Source organism: Ictidomys tridecemlineatus, chromosome 7 (genome assembly GCF_052094955.1).
Source record: "Ictidomys tridecemlineatus isolate mIctTri1 chromosome 7, mIctTri1.hap1, whole genome shotgun sequence".
Lineage (NCBI taxonomy): Eukaryota > Metazoa > Chordata > Mammalia > Rodentia > Sciuridae > Ictidomys > Ictidomys tridecemlineatus.
This window is the reverse complement of record NC_135483.1, coordinates 173,805,098-173,826,406: the sequence shown is the minus strand read 5'-3', so window position 1 is coordinate 173,826,406 and position 21,309 is coordinate 173,805,098. Positions and strand designations below refer to the sequence as shown.

Below are 21,309 nucleotides of genomic sequence, written 5' to 3'. Positions count from 1 at the left end.
TAGAGTGGTGAAAAAGTGGTAAATTTGGAAAGTAAATTTTTGAATTGTTTATATAATACATATTCCTAAGATATTACCTCAAATTCCTTCACTAGAAGTTACTAATGCACTTGCTTTTAAACTGTCATATATTATTCATCCCTCAAAGGAATAAAATTAGATGAAAAATAAAATAGGTAATAGAGCACTGATTATCAGAGTCCTTTTAAAAGACAATTCTTCATCAATTCATATAGCATAGTTGTTATTTGGACTTTTAACAACATTTTCTCAGATTAAGCTGGTTTTCCAAGGCATTAAAATCTAAAGTGGCCTGAAAAATAAAACTCAAAATAATGTCATTAAAGATTATTCTCATTTATTTAGGAATAAGGTTGAGTACATGAATTTATTTTGTGTAATGTTGACGGAGAAACTTTGCCCATCCTAGATTCTTCAAAATGTCACTACACTGCTTCACATTGAGATTGTTTAAGTAGTCATCAGTGATACTACCTTGATTCCATCAGACTCCAAATATTTGCTAAGTCCCAGTTCATCCCGTGCAGTAGTATCTGGGGCTCCACCATTTCCAATAATAGGGTTGGCCATTGTTAGAATCTGTCCCTTGTAGGCAGGGTCCGTTAGGGCTTCAGGGTACCTGGGTAAACATGGAAAAACATTATCAACAACAACAAAAATGTGTATATCTACCAAAATTACAATTTACGTACATACTCTGAATTAGTTAATCTTTAAAAATTTAAGAATGGGAGATTAAAATTCTACAGCCTGTCTCAAGAATTTAACAAACCTGGGGAAATTTTGTGATAATATCAAATTGTATATGGTACAATTAATATGAAAAGAAAATCTGTTAAGTACTACCACATATTCTCATATAATTTTATTCCATAAAGTTTTTAAAGTGTTTGAATTCTTGTTAAAAATCATTTATAGCATTTTGATTTTAAAACTATCGCTGCCCTGTTTAAAGTTTGCAAATAATCTGAAGATTTCCATAGCCTACCAGACATCAGTAAGTCCAAATTGATATTTACTGTTGAGGACTGCCAGTTTCACCAAGATATGAACTGCCAAAAATTGAAAAAAATATATGGATATCTTTTGGGATAGCAAAGAGTGTTCCAATCATGTTAGTGAAATTTGCATGAGTGTGCGTGTTTATTAAAACTCAGTAAACATTAAAAATGAGTTAAGAGGTGCTGGGGATATAGCTCAATTGGTAAAGTGCTTGCCTTACATGCACAAGGCCCTGGGTTTGATTCCCAGTACCACACCAAAAAAGAAAAATAAAGTTAATTTACATGAAAGAAGAACTCAATAACATTGAATTTTTAAAGTATTTTAGTTTTAGAAAGAAATACACAAAGATAGCAGTTTTATCAACTTAGGAAAAATATTCAATCTCACAAAACCTGACCTAAAGCATTTCTGACCTTTGAATTAAAATATTCCATGCAACTATTTTAAAGTACTGATTTAGAATTAGGGATGCAGGAAGCTTATATTTAAAGTTGGGGGCTAAGAATATACAGATATATTCCTGATATGTTATCTATAAGAAGTATCATGAATAAGAAACATCCTTCCCTTCAACAACAATATTGCAATTGAGTTTCTTCTCTACCCTGTTACATTTTCTCTTTCTGAAGACTGAGTTAAGACAAATCTTTCTTGTGGATTTCTACTGAAAGTGAATTTATGTGCTGAGGGGCACAGAATCGACAACCTTGAAACTAATAAAATTCCGCTCAGGCAGTAGTCAACATAAATTCTTCAATCCCATTCAGACTAACTCCTACCAGAGCTAACTTTGTCAACAGAACCCTCTGTCTTTCAGCTCCGTGATCCCTAGGGTGACTCAAATGTTGTGGTATTAGCCACCATCTGCTAATTTTTTGAATGCCTCTCACCTGTCAGGAACTGATACTTTTTAACCAAGGCTTGCACACAATATAAATGTATTTCTTGAAGATGAAAAACAAAATAACCCCTTTAATTATCAACCACATTACTGAGTGGGCCATGCCAAGAATGAAAGCTACATTTCTCAAAGGAAAATAGGATCCGTGGACTAATCTGATAAATGAATGCATTTTTCTACATCACAAAAAAATGTTTAATTAATTTGACTTTTACTTCCCTTTCTGTCTTTCTATAAAAGAACTAACTGACCATTCCCTTTAAATATACACTTACAGTATTCTCTAATAAATGAATAAATATGGCTTGTTCGAGAGAACTGCAGTGTTGGAAGCAAATTAATCCATCAGGTCCTGTTTGACTTTTGTGATGTGACAAGATTTATTACCCGTAATCTATCACCAAGAAGAAAACTCCAGTGCCCTCCATCATTCTGATCTATATTAAACAGTTGTTTGTTGGCAGGTATATTAACACAGCTAGTAATTAGTGCTGTCGAAAAGCTTAAATAATTGCCTGGTGAAGCAAAACTTTGCAAACAGGTTTCATACACTGTAATTTAATGTTCTCACCAGTGGAAGTATTTTTAAAAAACCATCTAATATTCTTCATTTCACACAGAGAGGCAAGAGTTTTTTTTAAAAAATGTACATTAATAACATGATGGCTGTTAGGTCAATCAATAACTTCAGTTAACCAAATGCCCCCATGTCTTTATGAGGCTAACTTGAACTTCCCTTAAAAAAATTAATCAAATGTTTCATAGAAGGTCATTTGGTTGAATTTTCTAATGGAAACCTTTTGAAATGGTGTAGTAATGTTTTTTTAAGACTCATAATGTTTAAATCCCTGGCTATAAATTACCATCTAATCCAGCCCCCTTACTATTTAAATAGGGAAAACAGAATTCAGAATAATTAAGCAATGTTCTCACTATCACATAATCAGTTATCATTAGAACTGAGACAAGAACTTTAAGAACTTCAGCTTCCTAGATAAGCATTTTTGACTAGATAAGCCTAGCCACATGATTTCTGTAGCCAATCTTATCTTCATTGCTATATATCACTTAACAGTTATCACTTAAGAGTTCTTACTTCGTAAGAACTGTTAATTATTTAAAATATTAGAGCTGTGCACCCACTCTCTCACTGATTATTTTTAAAGCAATTAGTGTTTCTGTCAGTTTGTCTTTGTCATTAAAGTGCAAAATAATAAAAATACCCAAGAACTGCCGTATTTCCTTTTACACATGCAAGGTTGAGTTTTCACTAATGGAATGGCACTGGAGTGTGCTATTCCCTGGTCCAGTCTTCACCTTCATCAGATCCATACCTTCCCTTCCAGAAGCATATGGTAATTTCACATAACCCATGTCCTCACAACATGTTCTTAGAATTAATTTTCTTCTCTGCCCGCTACCCCTCACCCAGGTGCCACCAGAGTGTGCATGTGCTCTTACATTTAGAGTAGAGGAGGTATGTGTCTGCCCCTCCTTTCAAGGATGGCTGCAGTAGGCTATGGGCAAGACACTGTGCGACTACAGGGCAATCTATAGCCTGTTGGTGCAGGGATTTCAATTTACCACTAGGAGGAAGATTGTCCAGTTATTTCTCTACATAGTGGAAGGATAAAGCCTTGAAATGAAGCATCACTCACCCTCCCAGGCCAGTATTAAAAACCACTTCACCAGCAACCGAGGATGGATGGCCAAAGGAGTAACCTTTCATCTTAGTTCCATCTTCCAGGACAATATGTGCTGTCTGTGCCTGAAGAAACAGTGGCATGAATCTTAGCACAATGTTAAATACAAAACACACACACACACACACAAAAAGAAAAAATCCAAAGAAAAAAATACACAAGCATATTAAATAAATGCACAGTATATTTAATGAAACTATGTTGCCCATATTTGAAATTTCGCTTCTGTTACTTGTCACTTTTTCTCTTGTCACTGGCAGGTGTTTTGTGTTGCTTGAAAGAGAAACTGAAGCATGTCGATATCTTGCCTATTCTAAGTCCACTTGTAGAGTTGTTGACACGCCAGAAATATTTCAATTTAGCTAGAATGTCATGGCCTATCTTTTCCTCCTTAATATTCCCTAGCTCTGCTCAAGGATAGCTGTAAGGGAAGCCTATGCGTTTGCAAAAACATTGTGAACTGTAGCATACAACTCCTCCTTGCTCTGAGGTTTAGAGCTAGAAGGAATCTTCAAGATTATCTATCACTGTGTTCCACGGAGCTCTTGTGTTTGATGGAGTTGTCCCAAGGGCTGCCCTCTCCACACCAGCTTTATGGTCATGAAGAAGCTGAAGCTTTATCACTCTATTAATACTGATACAAAAGCAAGCACTGTGTAACACTCTAAAAGCATAATGTATTTTGCTTTTTATTAGAGTTAATTATATCCATGTCTGGTTCCCTCTTAAGACTACAGGCATTCTGAATTTGATTAGTTTGCCATATTAATCTTTGAACCAGCTTCTATAAAATTCTTGGCTAAGAAAAAGGGACAATTAGAGAAGCTTATCTAAGAAGCAGACATCATCCACTCCTCATAAATACTCTAAATTCTATTGTTGAAACAATTCAAATCTAACCCTCAATTTCCATAAAATTCAGGGGAGAGAAAAATGTGTTAACACATATCTTAAGAGGCAAAATCTAGACTCTGTAAGAAATGCTATAGGACAAATTAATTGGAACATGGATTTTAAAAACAAACTATAAAAAAATCTTTGTAATAATTGAAGAAATTTGAATAATCAATTGCTGTTTGACTACATTGGTATAATCAGTTTTTAAAAAGATTGCAGTAGCAACATGGTTATATTTTTAACAGTCCTTATATTTTTAAAAGATAAATACTGGAATGTTAAAGGATAAATTAATATGATGTCTGAGATTTGTTTTAGATAATCAGGACTTAGGAAATAAATAGGAATATGATGAAACCAGTTTGGCCTTGAGTTAAGCTGTTGAATTAAGGCTTATCATTGGGTTATTCTTTCTGTAAGGTAAGTCATTAGAGACCTAGACATACTAATTCTCTATTTCCTGTCCCCTACAGTTTTAGGATTAGTGTCATAGTAACTAATCATTTAGTATATACTCCCAACACACACACACACACACACACACACACACACACACACAACTTTGGCAGGGACAGGTACTCAAAAATGATTTCTAGATTAGTATGGAAATTATTGTATTTACATCAAAAACTACTGTAGCATTTTCTACTAAAATTGAAAGAATATGTTTAATATGTTCTTCTCAACAGGTAATTTTATTATTTTTCTTATCGGAGGTATGACATGCAGGTTTCAAGTTTACATTTCAGAGAAAAAATGAAAAAGCTTTGTATTAAGCACTATAGATATTTATGTGTGAGTGTCTGTCCATGGGAAAGATTAAATAATTTTTCCCTTTTTTTGGCTTATCAAATTATCTTTGAAGTAAAGTTTTATATATAGCCTTGGAGCCAATGTATGAGATTGCAAGTTTGACACTATCTTTAATTTAGTTATGATTTGTCTTCACAGTCACTACTTGGAATTACTTAGTATAAAGAAAACCACATGATTAAATTAAAAATGAATGACAACATGACATTTTAAGCAATCAGCTTAACACAAAAATCTGAATTCTGCTTCTGTACCCAGAAAGTCAACTTTGCATGTATTCTACATTTTTTTGTCAATTACTTTTGTCTAATTTTAATTCAAGAGAGAGGATAATTATTTAGGAACTAAAAGTGATAATGTCCAGTGTATCTCCAAAGATTACTCTAAGCCCTTCTATGGAGATGGATCTCAACAGGGATGTGTTTATTGAAAAAAACTCCCCAAGTGACTCTGACACGATTCACTAGATGGAACCCTCTGGTTGTAATGAAAATGCACTGTCAAAAAAGTTTTCTATTGGAAATACTATTTTATGTTCTTGAGGAAGTCATGTGTAACCAACATGCTTTCACAAAATAGAAGTAAGGAAGGATACTTTTTTTTTACATAATATGTAACTCTGATAGAACCTAAGATTTCTTAGTTCACAAAACTGGGGTATAAACTGCAGATTTCAATTATTTTCTACATACTAATTTATTTGCCCTACTCTGAGCCATGACTGCTTAAAATATCACATATAAATTTTTTTTTCCTCTATCCTCTTCTCATGCAAGAACATCAAACTGACATCTGGGCTAGACACTATTCAAATATTTTAAACAAAGTAAAAATTAACATAAGCAAATCCAACTCTTGTTAACCTGTTCCTACAATTCTGTTTGGTATTTTTTCTTCTTCTCTCCAAGGAACTAGTTTTCTACTTTGCTTTTCTTTCTCTAAAGATATATTTGAGGAGACATTTACTACTGCCTGAAATAGTTCCTGAGATTGTGTTCAATATGTCTTTTGCTCCTTTAATTATATTTTTTGTTCTTTTGGGCAGTTTTTATAGATCTTCCAATTCTCTTTACCACTACGCATTATATTGTTACAAGGCTTCTGTTTATTGCCTACAGTACCCTTTATATTCTTCTTAACTACACTGGCCTCCAATGAGTTTAAAATGATGAGTGCCAATTGACTTATCTATGAATTGATGGAGGACCTCTGAACAAAGAGCTATTATTTGGAATCCTCTCTTCTAGCTAACAGTTCCCCAAATGCTATTTCATTCCAATGCATCCAAAAGAAATCACCTTGTTACCATCATAAGATATTTTAGTAGCCTCAGTCCTAGCAGACAGAGGTGCATAACCTACAAATTGGATAGTAATATTAAGTTCTAATTTAAGTGCCTACTGCCAGAGCACTTTGCCACTTTGAAAGCTGAAAAGTGCAAAGAAAACCTTAATGAAGGGAAATATGCACTGCAATATCAGGAAATGTAACCAAAGGATTATGTGAGTTCTACAAGATAAAGAGCATTATCATAACATGATCCCTATGTATATAATAAACATGTAATGCCAGTAAGATGTTTTAGACATTCAAGCCACAAACATCAGTGAGCTCCATTCATGTGTTAAGGACTTCATTCAGTTCTAGAGACACATGGATGAATGTCCCCAGTCTCCCCCATTTAGTTACAGCTAGACAAGTGCATGTATTGTGAAATAGAGGAAGTCTCAAGAAGACTATTGCTTAAGTATCTCTGAAACACCTGGAAGAACACAGATAGATAAGTTAGTATCCTTTCCTTTGGGGGATTTTTCTCTTTTTTGCATATGTCATTTATTTATTTTTTTCTACAATTTTCATTGGCATCTATATAATGGTGGAATTTCTTACTACATATTCATACATGCACAGAATATAACAATATAATTTAGCCAATATAATTTGGTCACTTCCCTGAACTTCCCCTCCTTCCTCACCTCCTCACATTCCTCTGTTCTACTGATCTCCCTTTGATTTTTCATGAGATCTGGTGGGGGGGGGGGGTTCTTTAATAAATAATTTTCTTTTTCCACCTATGCTTCAAGTAATAAAAAGTTAAAACTTCAATAAATGCTTGTCAAATTTTGAATTTAAAGTCCAAAATTTAAAGATTTCCTCAATTCTGTGATCAAATGTTGTTTTCTTGGCAAGGTCCACCTTGATTGCTCTATTTAAAATTACAATATGCCATGGGGGAAATTTTTTTTAAAAATTAAATGTAAAAAATAAAATAAAATTATAATATGCTGCCCTAGTCCCCTGTCTCCTTGGTCTGCCCTTTCTTCATTGCCCTTGTTGCTTTCTACCACAGCATGCGGTGCCTTACTTATTATCTGTCTTATCCCACCAGAAAGGAAACTTCATGTGGGCAGTGCATTGGGTTTGTTTTGTTCACCAATGAGCCTTCAGCTTACATCGGTTCCCAGAACAAGTAATTAAGCCTCGTTCACACTTGGTTGAAATTACTTTAGAAAGAAAGCCTACTAATTATTTGGCAGAGTATTGCTAAATGACTAAATAATGAGTTTGGTCAAAAAGGGAAAGTTCCTATAGAGAAAAAATTTATTTAAATAATACTCCAATTAAAAATAGTTCTAGCTCAGCACATAGTGTCTGATATTTAATAATACAGACTATAACAACTAATAAATAGCCACCCACTTGCTTCTAGAATGAACTCTAATTAACAGGAAATTGTGCCATCACCCAAGAGAAAACTCTTGTCATCATTTACTGCTGCCTCCTAATTGCTTTGCTTGCCTCTAGTTTCCCCTGCTCTACCCATCCCAGCCAGTGCACTTAAGGGTTTCTCAAACATTTATTGTTCTCAAACTCTCTGTTAGCATGTAAGGTCCCTTCATTGGTCCATTCTCTTTAATACCTTAGAATCTTACTCCCTGTGTCCGTTCTTTGTGCCTTCAGTATTTCCTGGTGTTCTATTTATACTCTGCTTATCCTTGCTAGTGCTCAGCTTACACCTTCAAAGATCACTCAAGTCACAACTAATCGCTGATTATTTTATGCTCCTGCCCTGATCAGGAACAGTTTGTATGTTAGCTTCTATGTTAATCGCTTAAGGTATTCTTTCCCTCCACTAAGTCGTGACTTCTCAAACAAAAAGCCCAAATCCAAATTCAACATTGTGAATAGTGGCTTGTGGTTTACACAGTACTGTGGTTACCACACACTCTGTGAATATACAGAAAAATGGGGCACCGTGGGATGTTGGGATATTAGCATGCCAACACTATGGTGCTTCAAAGTAATTCTGTGATGCCTACTGACTTACTTTTACTAACTTTCACCTTTTTCTCTTAAAAGCAAAGATGGATATCCCATATACCTATAGTTTGTGCTAAAGGATAAAAGGAGAATCAGTTGAAGCTGAGCAGCAACTACTAACTGCAAGTACTTTTAGCCATTCCATACTAACCAAGTGTCATGTAAGTAATATCTTCAGAAGATTCTAGATGATTCCAACATAATTTTTCATTATTAATACTAATAATTGACTATTTTATTTAGAAATCAAATCCTCCATCATTAGCAAAAGAAATAAAATTGGATTCCGTATACATACCCCAAACATTCTCTTTTCTCTTTTTACTTTTAACCTAAAATGCTTGACAAATTTTACTACATGTCTATAGTAGTCTACATGTCACTGGTTGTAGACTCAAACTTGCAATTTTACATGTTTATACTAAATTTCCAAATATTTTGTAATAATTGGCCCATTTTCCTCCCTCACCAACAAAACTGAGGCTGTTGTTTTTATTATTATTGTTGTTGAGATTTATATGTTGTGCTGCTACATCCAATAAATATTTGTATAATTATACACTCAATAAATATTTATATAATTCATTTTTAAAATAATAATAATATAATGTTCAAATACTTCAAATTTTCTTTAGCAAGAGTCCTCATATAAAGGCACCTCCCTCTTTTAAAAAAAATTGAGTAATACATTTGAATAAAGTAAATCATTACATTTCTTAAATGAGTCTTGTAGAAGTCAATTAACCAGTCCCTGTCCTATTTAGACCCTTTGTCATAACTTTAATGAAAAGCTGTTAAGATATAAACTGGTTTACATGTATAGGTATCTATGTTGACTAAAATCCATATGCTTTTGCACAGAAAATTAAGTTTTTAGATTTGAACAAATTTCCACTATTCTGGGAAAGGTATGTTATTCCAAATAGAATCAAGATGCTATCTATGTTGGAAAAATAGGAAAGCACATGACATCAACGAGAATTCTGGACTAATCTCCTCCCTAAAACATCCTCCCTAGCTAATAGTTAACAGAAATATACAAGGAACTGCCTCTAAAACTATTAAGGGATTTTCTCATCTAATCCTCACAAAAAAACAATGAAGTAGGTAACATTAAGACCTCCATTTTACACTTGAGCTAACTGAGCCTTAGGGAAACAGAGATCATTCCACTAGTTAACTGAAGGAATAGCAATTCCTGCAGCCAGTCAGTCTAACATATTACCCCTTTTTCCTTTTCTAAGCTTATTTCTATTTCTGCTTTCCAATTTTTTTTAAGTGGAGACAAAAGGCAATTTAATCATGAACTCTAATTTATTTATAAGAATTTTAATTCAAAATTGCCATGGATAAGCCACAAGACCCAGGTCAACTAAGAATTACCTGTCTATAAATCTGTTAGCTGTCATAGTGAAATGTCAAATCATTAATTATATTTTATAACCTGAAGAGAGCCCAACAGGTTTGGAGAATTATTCACAATGACTCCAGGCCCTGAGTAATCAAGCACACAAGACTTTTAGGACCAAAGATGCTGAGGCAGGTAAGGAGATGCTCCCTCAGATTCTTCCTCCAGGAAAGACTTGCTGCCTGCTGTCCTGAACCAACGTTTAAATTGTATCTGCAAATAATAGTATTATCTCCACCTCTTCAGAATTATGTTTGTCCTCTCTTACCCATATAAATATACCTACAAAACATACTAACAAGCAACAAACACAAAAAAAGTTAAGCCAAGGATTATAGCTAATATGACTATCAAGGAAAATGAAGTAAAGCCAGTTTACATTCTAGTTTTGTTTCTTTTAGCTTGTATGTATTGTAATCTGGGAATCAGTGGGATTATAAAATGTGTACTCAAAAATTGGGGTTCCTTGTTACTTTGTATGAATTTAAAGATTAAAGATTGAAATTAAAAGTTTCTATAACCTAGTAATATTAAATGTTACTTTAATCTGCAAAACTTTAGGAGGAATATCCATATGCTTATAGATTTTTCCACTCACAATATTTACATGGATTAAAACCTAATTTTCCTATGTGTATGTAATTACTCCATTTCTAATCTCCTGCTTTATAACTTTTATTTAATATGCTGTTTCTAAATTAAGCTGAGTTACAGAAATATCTATATAATCACCATTCTTATATTACTTTTAAAATGAACATTCTAAACTGAGTTTAATATTGTTTACTAATATCTGTAAAACCTGAGGAATCTTTCACAAACTATAAGAAATATTTTATGAAAATATACTTTTGCAGATAAGTAGATATTATAACAAATTCTCAATGGTTATTTTTTGGTTTGTCTACTGAGGCATGTTGTTTCACCAAATAATGGACTATTTTATTTTTAATGATATTATGCAATGTGATACTGACATTTTTTCCCAAATATCTTGAGGGTTTTTAATTTTTTTCAAAATTAAAATTTATTTTAAGATTACGTTTTGGGGTCTATTTTCATTTTCTAGTAAGATGATTGATTAGCTTTATGGGGCCACAAACAAATGACCAGAATTTTGTACTTTAATACTCTCAATTTGAAAGCATGTTTTGAAAGGGTAAATATTGCAAAAACTTTTTTCAGCATAAAAACAATTCAAAAGCTACTAATGGGAGTCACAAAACTAAATTCCACCTTTAAAAGGCTTTGAAAATGTGTTCCTTGTGCTATTCTCAACTGATTTGGAGGACTTAGTTTTTGGAAACAAAGTTATAATCTAAATATAATGTATAATTAACCTATAAAAGTTTTTTAATTAGCCTCATGATTATTATTGTTGAATCTTTTCTTTGTATTTGCTATTATGTTATTAAAACTCATCTAACTGTTGTTTATTTATTGTTCCACATCCAGTATCAATCTGGACTAACTTTGAGGATGTTGAACCTTTAAAGGAGTTTTTGTTTGTTTGTTTACTTGGATTCTTTATTTCAAGACACTGGAAACAAGTCAAAATAAGATTTTCCTTGCAGGCTAAAATGATATTAGGCTTTTGTGCACATAGAGCTTAGAGAACTAGATGAGAAAAAAAAAGGAAACTAAAGCAGCATGCTCTGTTATAAACACATGGGAATATTTTGGTTGAAGTGGAAGAAGTATGTCAACAATAAACAACATTGTCCTAAAATGTTCTGTTTATGTAATCTCTAACAGTCATATAAAAAAGTAATCTTTACTTATTTTTTATTTAAACAACCTGTTCTCAAAATTCAGCAAAAGAAATGAAAAATGGGATTTATCTTGTATTGAGATGAAATTCAGTATGTAAATAGACTCTTGAGTAGACAAATAAACCCCAGAAGGAGAAACAATTCAGAACATTCTACAGCCAGGTTAACCTACAACAATGGCTTCAGGTTCCTGAGCATAGTAACAAGAGATCAGATTTAAAAGATCCATCTGATATTTGGGGCCTAATTAAAGTTCTGACCAGATTTTCTAATGTTTATTTCACTCTACCTACAAAAGCAGATCTCCCCATCCTCGTGCTGACAGTGGCACTTACATATCTGCAGAATGGGAAGAACAGCAGCATTTCTTCCCCTGCGTACCAGAATTCACTAGCAAAATGTTCTGGATATAAAGCCATAAGCTAACTCAGCAATAAACTCCATAAAAGATTTTAATATAAAACATTATAGAGATAATAATCCGCTTAAGCTAATAGTGGAAATGGAAATGATTTACTCTGGAAATCAGACCATACTGCTGTTGAGTCATTTATCTATGTTAAATTATTTGCATATCAGAAAAAGTAAAGGCCCCATGTGTTTATTTTCATTTCCACCAAGGCCTCAAGCTACATTACTTATTTGATTTCCGGCCTATCTGATGTTTCTTAGCTATTGGTTTGCCTCAGTCCTCAGTCTCTTAAGAAACAAATCTGAAGTAGGCTTTGGAAAGAAGGAAGCCTAAAGCCAGAATTTATTTCAGATAATTATTGTATAGATAATGTGGTAAAGAATTAAAATCATGAAGTGCCTTTTTTGGTCAATTAAATCTTATTTTATATTCCTGACATTATACTATCAAAACATGGATATTTTGAAATTCAGAATGTAACAATTTGTTACATCTTTAAAATGTTTAATGAGACTTCTCTGTAGCTAGGAATGCCTAACATCAGGATTTCTAAGCACTGTAACTGCCATAATTGATTAACCTTACAACACCCAAAGTCATCTTCCTTTGGTTAAACATAAGCCAATATGGGGGCAGGGGCCGGGTGGAATCACAAGGTTAATTTACTTGAATAGTTCTATGCTCTGGACATTTGTAAACTAAATGCACAGATCAATGAGTAATTTTATTTTAGTTATATTTTGCCTCATAAATAAATATAGTATTTATAAAATTTGCTTTGCAAAATTTTTCATGAAGTTTTAGGTCTTTATACAAGCACTTAGTGAGTGCATGCTATGTGGTAAATTGGTCTGAATCTGAGAGGGATCTCCTTAAATATTGTAAGTTAATTCTTACTTTATGGTAATAAATTATATGATCTTATATTTAGTTCTACATCATAGAAGAAACTTATTTAGTAAAATTCTATAATGAGGCAGCAACATCATTGATTCATTTATGAGAACTTTACATTAGCCAACCATCCTACAAAATTTAGAAAATCTATGTGTGACATTTAACAAGTTGTAAAAAAGAAAAAGAAGAGTGTAGCCTTGAAAATATTTTCATGAGTTGGATTCATTTAGAGCACATGGGGAAAAAATCAAGTGTAAATTAACGATCTAATACCTAGTTCAGAAATAAATCTGAACTAGACTGGGAAGTCTATTCAAGTTTGACCCTGGAGCCTTCTTCAGAGCTCAGCCACTGTAAAGACCCTGAAAAATATGAGTCATGTCATAGATGGTCAGTCTTGGATAGCAAACTCCTGCTGAAGCATGGAAGTGAGCTCTGGCATGACCATCACTTAAGAGCTAATGAAAACTCTACTGCACCCCTCACCTTTGGAACAAGTCAGAAATATGGAGAAAGTCTAATGGAGATCTAAGGGCACAGTAATGCTCTGCATATTCATAGCAGTAAGACCTAATCTCACCCCTAGATCATTGGAAAGTCTGCCCATACATAAGCAAATCAGGACTCCAGAGGGACCAGGGAAACAGGTCTCAACTAGGCTAGACCTTAGGCAGTTCCCATAGGGTATTCTTAGCTTTAGACCCAGGCTAGAATTAGGTAGGGCAAGGCTAGTGATGCCTAGGGCACAAGACTGCAAGAGACACACCCTGACTCAACCAGAGAAAGCTTCCTTAAACTTTGCACCATAGTTGTCTGGCTCACTTCTCTCTAATGTATGCAATTTGTTCTATAACTTTTTCAAAGGTTTTTGTGTCAAAAAGCTCAACATATCAAGGCATGTTGATGGCAAACAAATGAATCAATATGTTAAAAGGGGAAAGATAAAACATGGAGAACATACACAAAAATATTTAAGAGGCCACTATCCAACTAGAAAATTAATGCACACCAAAAGTAAGTAAAGTTGTCCATCATACAAACTAATGATACAATTGATCATTTAGGACTGGAACATAATTTATCACTGACAACTTCAGATTGCCACAGATAAAATCCAGCCCTAAAATGTATCCGTATGTAATAAAGTCTAATAAAATCCTTAGTCTTAAAAGTATGTGATAACTTTTCTCCTTCACCTACCCCTACCTCTAATATGTACAAAGATACTCCAATATTATAATGAAAGCTATTTCCTATGAATGACTATTAAAATGATTACAATGTAACTAATCGTAATTGTAGGAGTTTTGTAGTTGCCAATTTCTAATCAAATGACAATAGACCTCCAATTTAAGCTAAATAGACACTTGTATGTTGGAATCAGAATATAAAATCTTACAAAATGAAGGTCTCTCAAAGGGAATAATGACTCTTGGGGCTCATTCACATCAAAGTATCAGAGAGGACAGTTGGACCATTAGGTTCCTGGCTTAATTGTAACACAGGTCATCGGTTCTAAAAATGAGTGGATTAACATTAAAGCCAGTACTTACTGAATCCTTTTCTATTCATAGGGAATGTAACCTTTTCCATTTAATACTTTTGATTTCCAAATTCATTTGCAAGTAAAAATAAAACTACTTAATCTTGGTGACTTTCCAAGACTTGTGAACTCAGAATTTCTAAGAAATCAGAGACTGTAATCTTATTGTCAACTTATTTTACCTATTATTCTTCATATAAACTTCCATGATAGAGGAGTCTTTCATGGTTATTTACTAAATAATGAATGAATGAATAAATGAATATGAATGAATGAAATAAGATATTCTGGTGTATGTCCCACCTTTTGGAAGTGAATATTCTATACTGAAGTTTTCTTTCTTTCTTTTTAGATTATTTGCTTTATGGTCCTTGAGTTTGATCCATTATAAGAAATATCTTCTTAGAAGTATTTTTAATATTGAAGCAAAGGTGAAATAATCATTGTTATATGTGAGAATTCTCACCAGATATCTTATCATTATAATAATTTGTGATACATAAAAAACAGGAGGACACTGTTCCGACCTTCTGCTAGGTCTTTCTGCTAAAATGGTTAGAACAGAAAAATTTTAAAGTATCCACTTTTTGTTTTAAGGATTTTTTTATAGGTCTTAAGCATTAATCATGTAATGATGACCACACAATTCTTTGAGTAAATCAAAAATTGTTTCCACACTACAGATGACAAAATTTAGGTTCCGAGAATATAGGAATGACCAAGGTCAGAGCTCCAGAAAATATGTAGCAGAGGTTAGAATCCAGATCTTTTTATTCCTCATCCACAGTATTTTCACAGTCCTGTTACAACTGGCTGAATGTAAAAATAAATGCTGAACATTTTTTTTCAACACTAGTAGAAAAAGATTATAGTCTCTAAAACTTCATATTTTATGGTTGTTGCTCACTTTTACTTTGGATAACAAGTTCCTTTAAAATATAGAACACCTTTAAACTCTTTCCTCTTCCCTGTAAGTGAAATATGACTGCATCTGTTGGACAGGCACGTTCTATAAATATTAGCCACAAGCAAATAGGCTAGAAAGCACCACAAAAAATACCCATGCGTCAGTGCTGTCGTCAAATCCATCCTTTCCCTCTGTAGCCAAGGGAAGAGGAAGAGTGACCTCCAAGGACACTGAAAAAGCAACCCCACTTGCAGGGCAACTCTGACAGATCTGACCACAGGGTGTCTTTCACAATCCATTTACTAACTGTAACTAGCTACCAGGCTACTAACCTTTAGAAACTCTTCTCACTACTCTCCACTGACCGACCATTGTGCAACTACATCCTAATAATTTTAACTATCATTCAGATACAATGCCCATAAATTTGAACATATCCTTCTTAAAGAGTTGAGTTTTTCAAGGGGAAGAACTGGGGGTAAAGTAGGTGGAGGATTATTTCAAAATAAGCAAAAATAACTCAGGTCCTCTTGGACTGCCTGTGGAATTTTAATTTTATCATGAAGTTCAAGAACTTCTATTTTTCATGGCTGGCACTTTTCCAAAACTCCGGCCAGTAATGACTGAGTGTGAGTAATAGCTTTTACACCATGAAATGATGGTTTATTCCACCAACAAAGTTGTCCTTCTTAGCGTGCACTGAAGCAAACCCTTAAAATAGATCTGCAAGCTAGAAGAACTGTTTTCCCAGTGGTCCATCCACATAACTAGATCATTCTGCTGTGCTTGGGGTTGGAGTGGTTGTTGTATAGAACATTTATGGTGATCTTCAGGAATGGCTTCTAAACTCGGCTACATCTTCCTTCCTTTCTTCCTTCCTTTCTTTCTTTCTTTAATATTTTATTAGTTGTCAATGAACTTTATTTATTTATTTATTTATATGCAGTGCTGAGAATTAAACCCAGTGCCTCACACATACTAGGCAAGTGTACTACCACTAAGCCACAACCCCAGCCCCAGGTCATTTCATTTCTGTTTCTTATGTCTGACAGAGACACACCTGTCCTTACCTACCTGCTTCTGTGACAAGAAAAATATATTCCATGTGACCTGGCTTTGAATTCTTAAAAGATAACCTATAACCATAAGGGATAATATTTTCATTACTATTTATTGTCTCTGAGTTGACAGGTAAGCACCCCTAAGATATTACTAGTACTCAGCTAAAGCCATATATTCACCATCATAGTTTTTATATAGTTACTTTATCTTAGAAGATAGTTTAGGATATTCTCCTTTCTGGCTCTCTAGTTATAATTAAACCAAATTCAAGAAAATGGGTTTCCTTGGTTTAAAATGGTAGTTTCTTATCCTCCTGTTAGAATTTTCTCAACTAGGAAGGCTGAAGTTGTTAAGATACCACTAATGCTACCTTACCCATCCTCTCTGCGGAAGGGGATCTAGTCTCCCTCCCCTACCCACTTATCTCTCCCTCATTCTCTAGCCTACCGTCTCTTCCTTTGCTGTGTCCCCCTGTCCCTCTCTCCCTCTCTCTTCTCCCCTTTATTGGCATTCCTTTCCCACATATATCCCTGGAGACCACAAAAACCTGTGACATTGCTTGGCCCTGCAGTTGTCTAAGTAAAACACACTGGATCCTAATTTGAGAAACCTAAGCAGTAGAAGCTGTGGAAGCACCTGGAAAGTTTTTAGTCAACCTAGTGAACACATAAAATATAAGCAGAACACTCAAAACTATTCTAACCAATCTTGACAACAATATATATATGATTTTTTTTCTCCTACTTCACATTTTACAGCTCTTAAAAGAAACAGTACATTTAAAGCTACTGTGATTACTTCAACTTTATATTATGTAAAGATGATTTTCTTTGGCAAGGTGCCAATGGAGTAATTTCAGACTCCTCTGGCAACAAATGTCTTCATAAAATTATAGGAAAGGGAAGAGGTCCCTACAGAATTCCTAATCCAGTGGTGGGGAGGGGGCAATGCAATGTTCCTTTCCTAGATTTAGCCCTCAGTCATAGATACACTTGCAGAATATGAATTATCAGCTGCTGTTTGCCTTAGCATCTTTATGTACAAAGTGAAAACAACAAATCTGACCTTCTATAAGAAGGGCTATGAGGAAAAAGAGAATGCTAAAGGCGTATCTACATGATGATCTGAAAATACCCAAATTATATAGATATTTTACTTCTAAATTAAAAAAATATATATATTTCAAAAGGGAAAACTTCCCAATGAGCCATTACAGAATAGGGGCTTAACCCACTATGTACTGTGCATGGCTCACACACATAAAAAATGACTCCATTTTTTTTTTTTTAGACCCAAACCCAGCAATGAAATCTAGGTACAGACAGAACTATAAAAGCTTTTTTAAATAATTGGTTTTTTAACTCTATGTGCATATATGATTACATGACCACTGTAATTCTACATCAGAAGAATGAGAAGTTCTACTCCATCTATGTATGATGTGTCAAAATGCATTCTACTATCATGTATAACTAGAATGATTTTTTTTTAAAAAAAGAGTATCAAAATTTTAAAATATTTATTTATTTTCTAGCAGTCCACTTACATTTTACACTTTCCAGGAATTGAGACCATTTTTTATTTGGGGTAACAATTATTGTAATATTACTCAGAGAAGATAAAAATGAGCATTTGCTAAATCAATAGATTCCACAGTAAAACAAATAGAAAAAAAAAATAGCACTTTGGAACAAGTTCAAATCTGTAGTCACCTTGTGAGAAGCACCTCTGCTTTGGTCCTAAACTGTGCCCCAGACAATGATATCAGAAACAAGGAATGTGGAATTACCTTGACAGAAAGGAGCCTGATACCAGGTCTGGAAAACTTCCATTGTTGCCGGGCAGTCACACTGGTAAAACCAAAGCCATTCTTCAGGGTCCTCACCACTTTGCAAGCTGTCAAAATCCTCGTCATTTTGAAGCTGAATTGTGACTAAAATTCAATGAAATCACGTATATTTATGAGATTTTAGTTATAAGATTTTCTTAATTGAAATGAAAAAAAGCTGGGGGGATGGTGCAGACAGGGCTCAAGGCTGACTGCACAGCGATATCTGAGTTTCCATTCATTCTGCCATTAAATGTCTTTAGCCACAGCTCCTCCTTCTCCTAACTCCTCCTCCCAGGTGATGTCCAGAGATGTTCCATGGACATGTAATACAAATTGCAACACATCAAATACTACCTTCTCCTGCTGAAATAATGCTAGAGATGTAGAAAGCCAATCATCCATCAAAGGAATTGCTTATGCAGCTGAATAGAATGACCTAGGCACGGTGGACAACCTTAGGAATATCACTTACGCTAAAGAGCAGCAACTCTCCAGTGATGCTAAAGATCAAAGGCTTTTACTTGTGTTACCCGTGGTGCCTAATTTACCTCAAAAGAAACTTTGGAGTTCCCCCCCCCCAAAAAAAAAAAAAAAAGAAAAACTTGAGTCCTCACCATTTTCTGCATGGAAAAAGGTAATGAGAACCATAAATGGTGAAAAAAATTATCAGAATAAACTTTTCTCCACAAAGTAAACCCATCTTCATTGTTTTGTAGGTTAGTAGAGTGGCATATTATATTCTTACTATTGGTTTCTTCTGTGTTCCAAGTTTCAAAGCTATCATGTGGGACCATGTCTTAAAGGATGCAAATGCTTCAAGAAGATGGAATGGGAAAAGAGACCAGAAGGAATAGCATGAGCAATAGCATGGAGGCATGAAATCATGGTCCTTTAAAAACTGAGCCTGGTGAAACCTAGATCCTGGGTACAGGATAGGAAAATGAGTGAACACCATGTCACAGATGACTCTGGGCTCCATGCCCATAAATAGTGTTCCTGGTAGTCCAGGAAGTGCTGTGAACAAGAAATAAAGGTGAAATCTCTATTAAAGAAATATCATAGAAAATTAATTAGAATAGGCTGAAACTGGCAAAAGAAAAACCCCCAACTTAGAGAACTGAGAACGGAACGAGTGCTGTTGGTTTAGTCTGTTTTAGCTTATTCTTCAATCTCATCTCTGGTCTTTTAAAAGTTATATACACATCAATATCTATATCTGTATGTGTAGTAGGGGGAGGCCAAGATTGTCTTTCTTAACTAGAAAAAGTACATGCAGTCCTATAGAAAGTGTTTAAAAATAAATAAAATAAATCAAAATGTGTTATGGTTCCATTCCCCAAAGCCACCCATGCAGTGGACATTGAAGTATATTTCCTCTCTTTTCCCTTAATTTTTAACTAACTATGAAAGTTAAAGTGCTAAGGAATCCAGAGCTTGACCATGAGAAAGACTTAATGCAAGCCACAGCTGTTGACAAAAGTATGATGAACTGAGTATGGTTTTCCAGAGAGATTTTAACAACTGTGGGGTCAAAATCCTGCAACTCTTAAACCCAGAGAGAAATATAGGTGTCAGAGTTGCAGTGAGCTTTCATTTTTATCAGTAAAAGTTTCATTTCATGTTTCCAGTCACCAGAATAATGGGAAAAGGAACAGAAGATTTGGAAAATTTGGAAAATTCTGGATTAGAGAAGGAAAATCTGTTTATTGTGATTCTACTATTGTCATGGAGATTTGGAAGCCTCATAAAGTAGTGGGTAGTTTCAGGATCATGTGTTTAGACAGACTGAAATCTACAACCCAACTGCAAAATAAATCTCACCTGAGTGAGGGAGCTTACCTTAGGATAAATCAAAGGGGCAGAACTCTAAAAGTTGGTTGATAGAGAATATTAAAATTAATATTTAAAATTTAGAAATATTACGCTTTAATACAAGACGCTTTTCAAAGCATTTTAAAGAGTGCCTTTCAGTTTGGAATGATTTTGTTTCCCTGATCACACATCCACAATCCTCTCCTCCCATAACTACACACAACTGAACAGGGAGACAGACACACACACAGCCACACAGGGGGGCCCAGGGAATCCACATAACAAAATGCCTTCTTTGTGAGTCAGGTAATTAAGGATCTCCTAAACATAAACCACTCACTCAGAAATGCAAATTATTTTGTATGGATTTAGTCCTATTTTCTATTGATACATTGACCTTATTGTCACTCTTTCCAGCTCTGGGCTATTTTCCTCTGTACAATCCCATGTAGAAAATTAAAAACTAAGCACTTCGCAAATTTGATGGAGTGAGAAACATCCTAATACCTTTTTATTCAATGCTGACTAAGTATTTTATTTCTTCCATAAATTGGAAATGTCTTAATGCGTATGTGTGTGGAAAATGCCTCTCTCTCCCCACCTCTCTCTCTATATATTTCTCTCTCTCCCTCCTTCTCCTCCTCCCCCTCCTTTTCTTTCTCTCTAACTATTGTGACTATTTCAATAAAAGTTTTAAAAGAACTTGGAAATGACATACCTACTTTTTCAATGTAATACTACCTCATATATCTATATGTCTAACTATGTCATTCAAGCTGCATGCACGTGTGTGTGTGTGTATAGAGAGAGAATTTTTTAACTAATACAATTACTTATGATTTCTTCAAAGGAATAGAATCATTCAGTATTCCAAATCCCTCAGAGCACTTAATATTTTAAATTTTACACAACTGAGATAACTGGCATAAAAATAGTGATATATCAAGTACTAAGTTATTTTCATTGCAGATTATAAGAAATTTTGAAAAACAGACAATAGCCCA

At 34.2% G+C, this 21,309-nt stretch overlaps 1 protein-coding gene across 1 annotated transcript in view; it reads right to left on the bottom strand.

The window, feature by feature from the left end:
• The window catches only part of Cps1 (carbamoyl-phosphate synthase 1), a 111,297-nt gene extending 92,560 nt beyond the window's left edge, over positions 1–18,737 (bottom strand). The window contains exons 1-3 of the mRNA XM_005331867.4: positions 18,452–18,737; positions 3,586–3,695; positions 496–640 (exon numbers count right to left, since the gene is read on the bottom strand). Of these exons, the coding sequence (XP_005331924.1) occupies positions 496–640; positions 3,586–3,695; positions 18,452–18,577 (381 nt within the window). The 5' untranslated portion in view covers positions 18,578–18,737. The remainder of the gene's footprint in view (positions 1–495; positions 641–3,585; positions 3,696–18,451) is intronic.
• Positions 18,738–21,309: the final 2,572 nt, after the last annotated feature.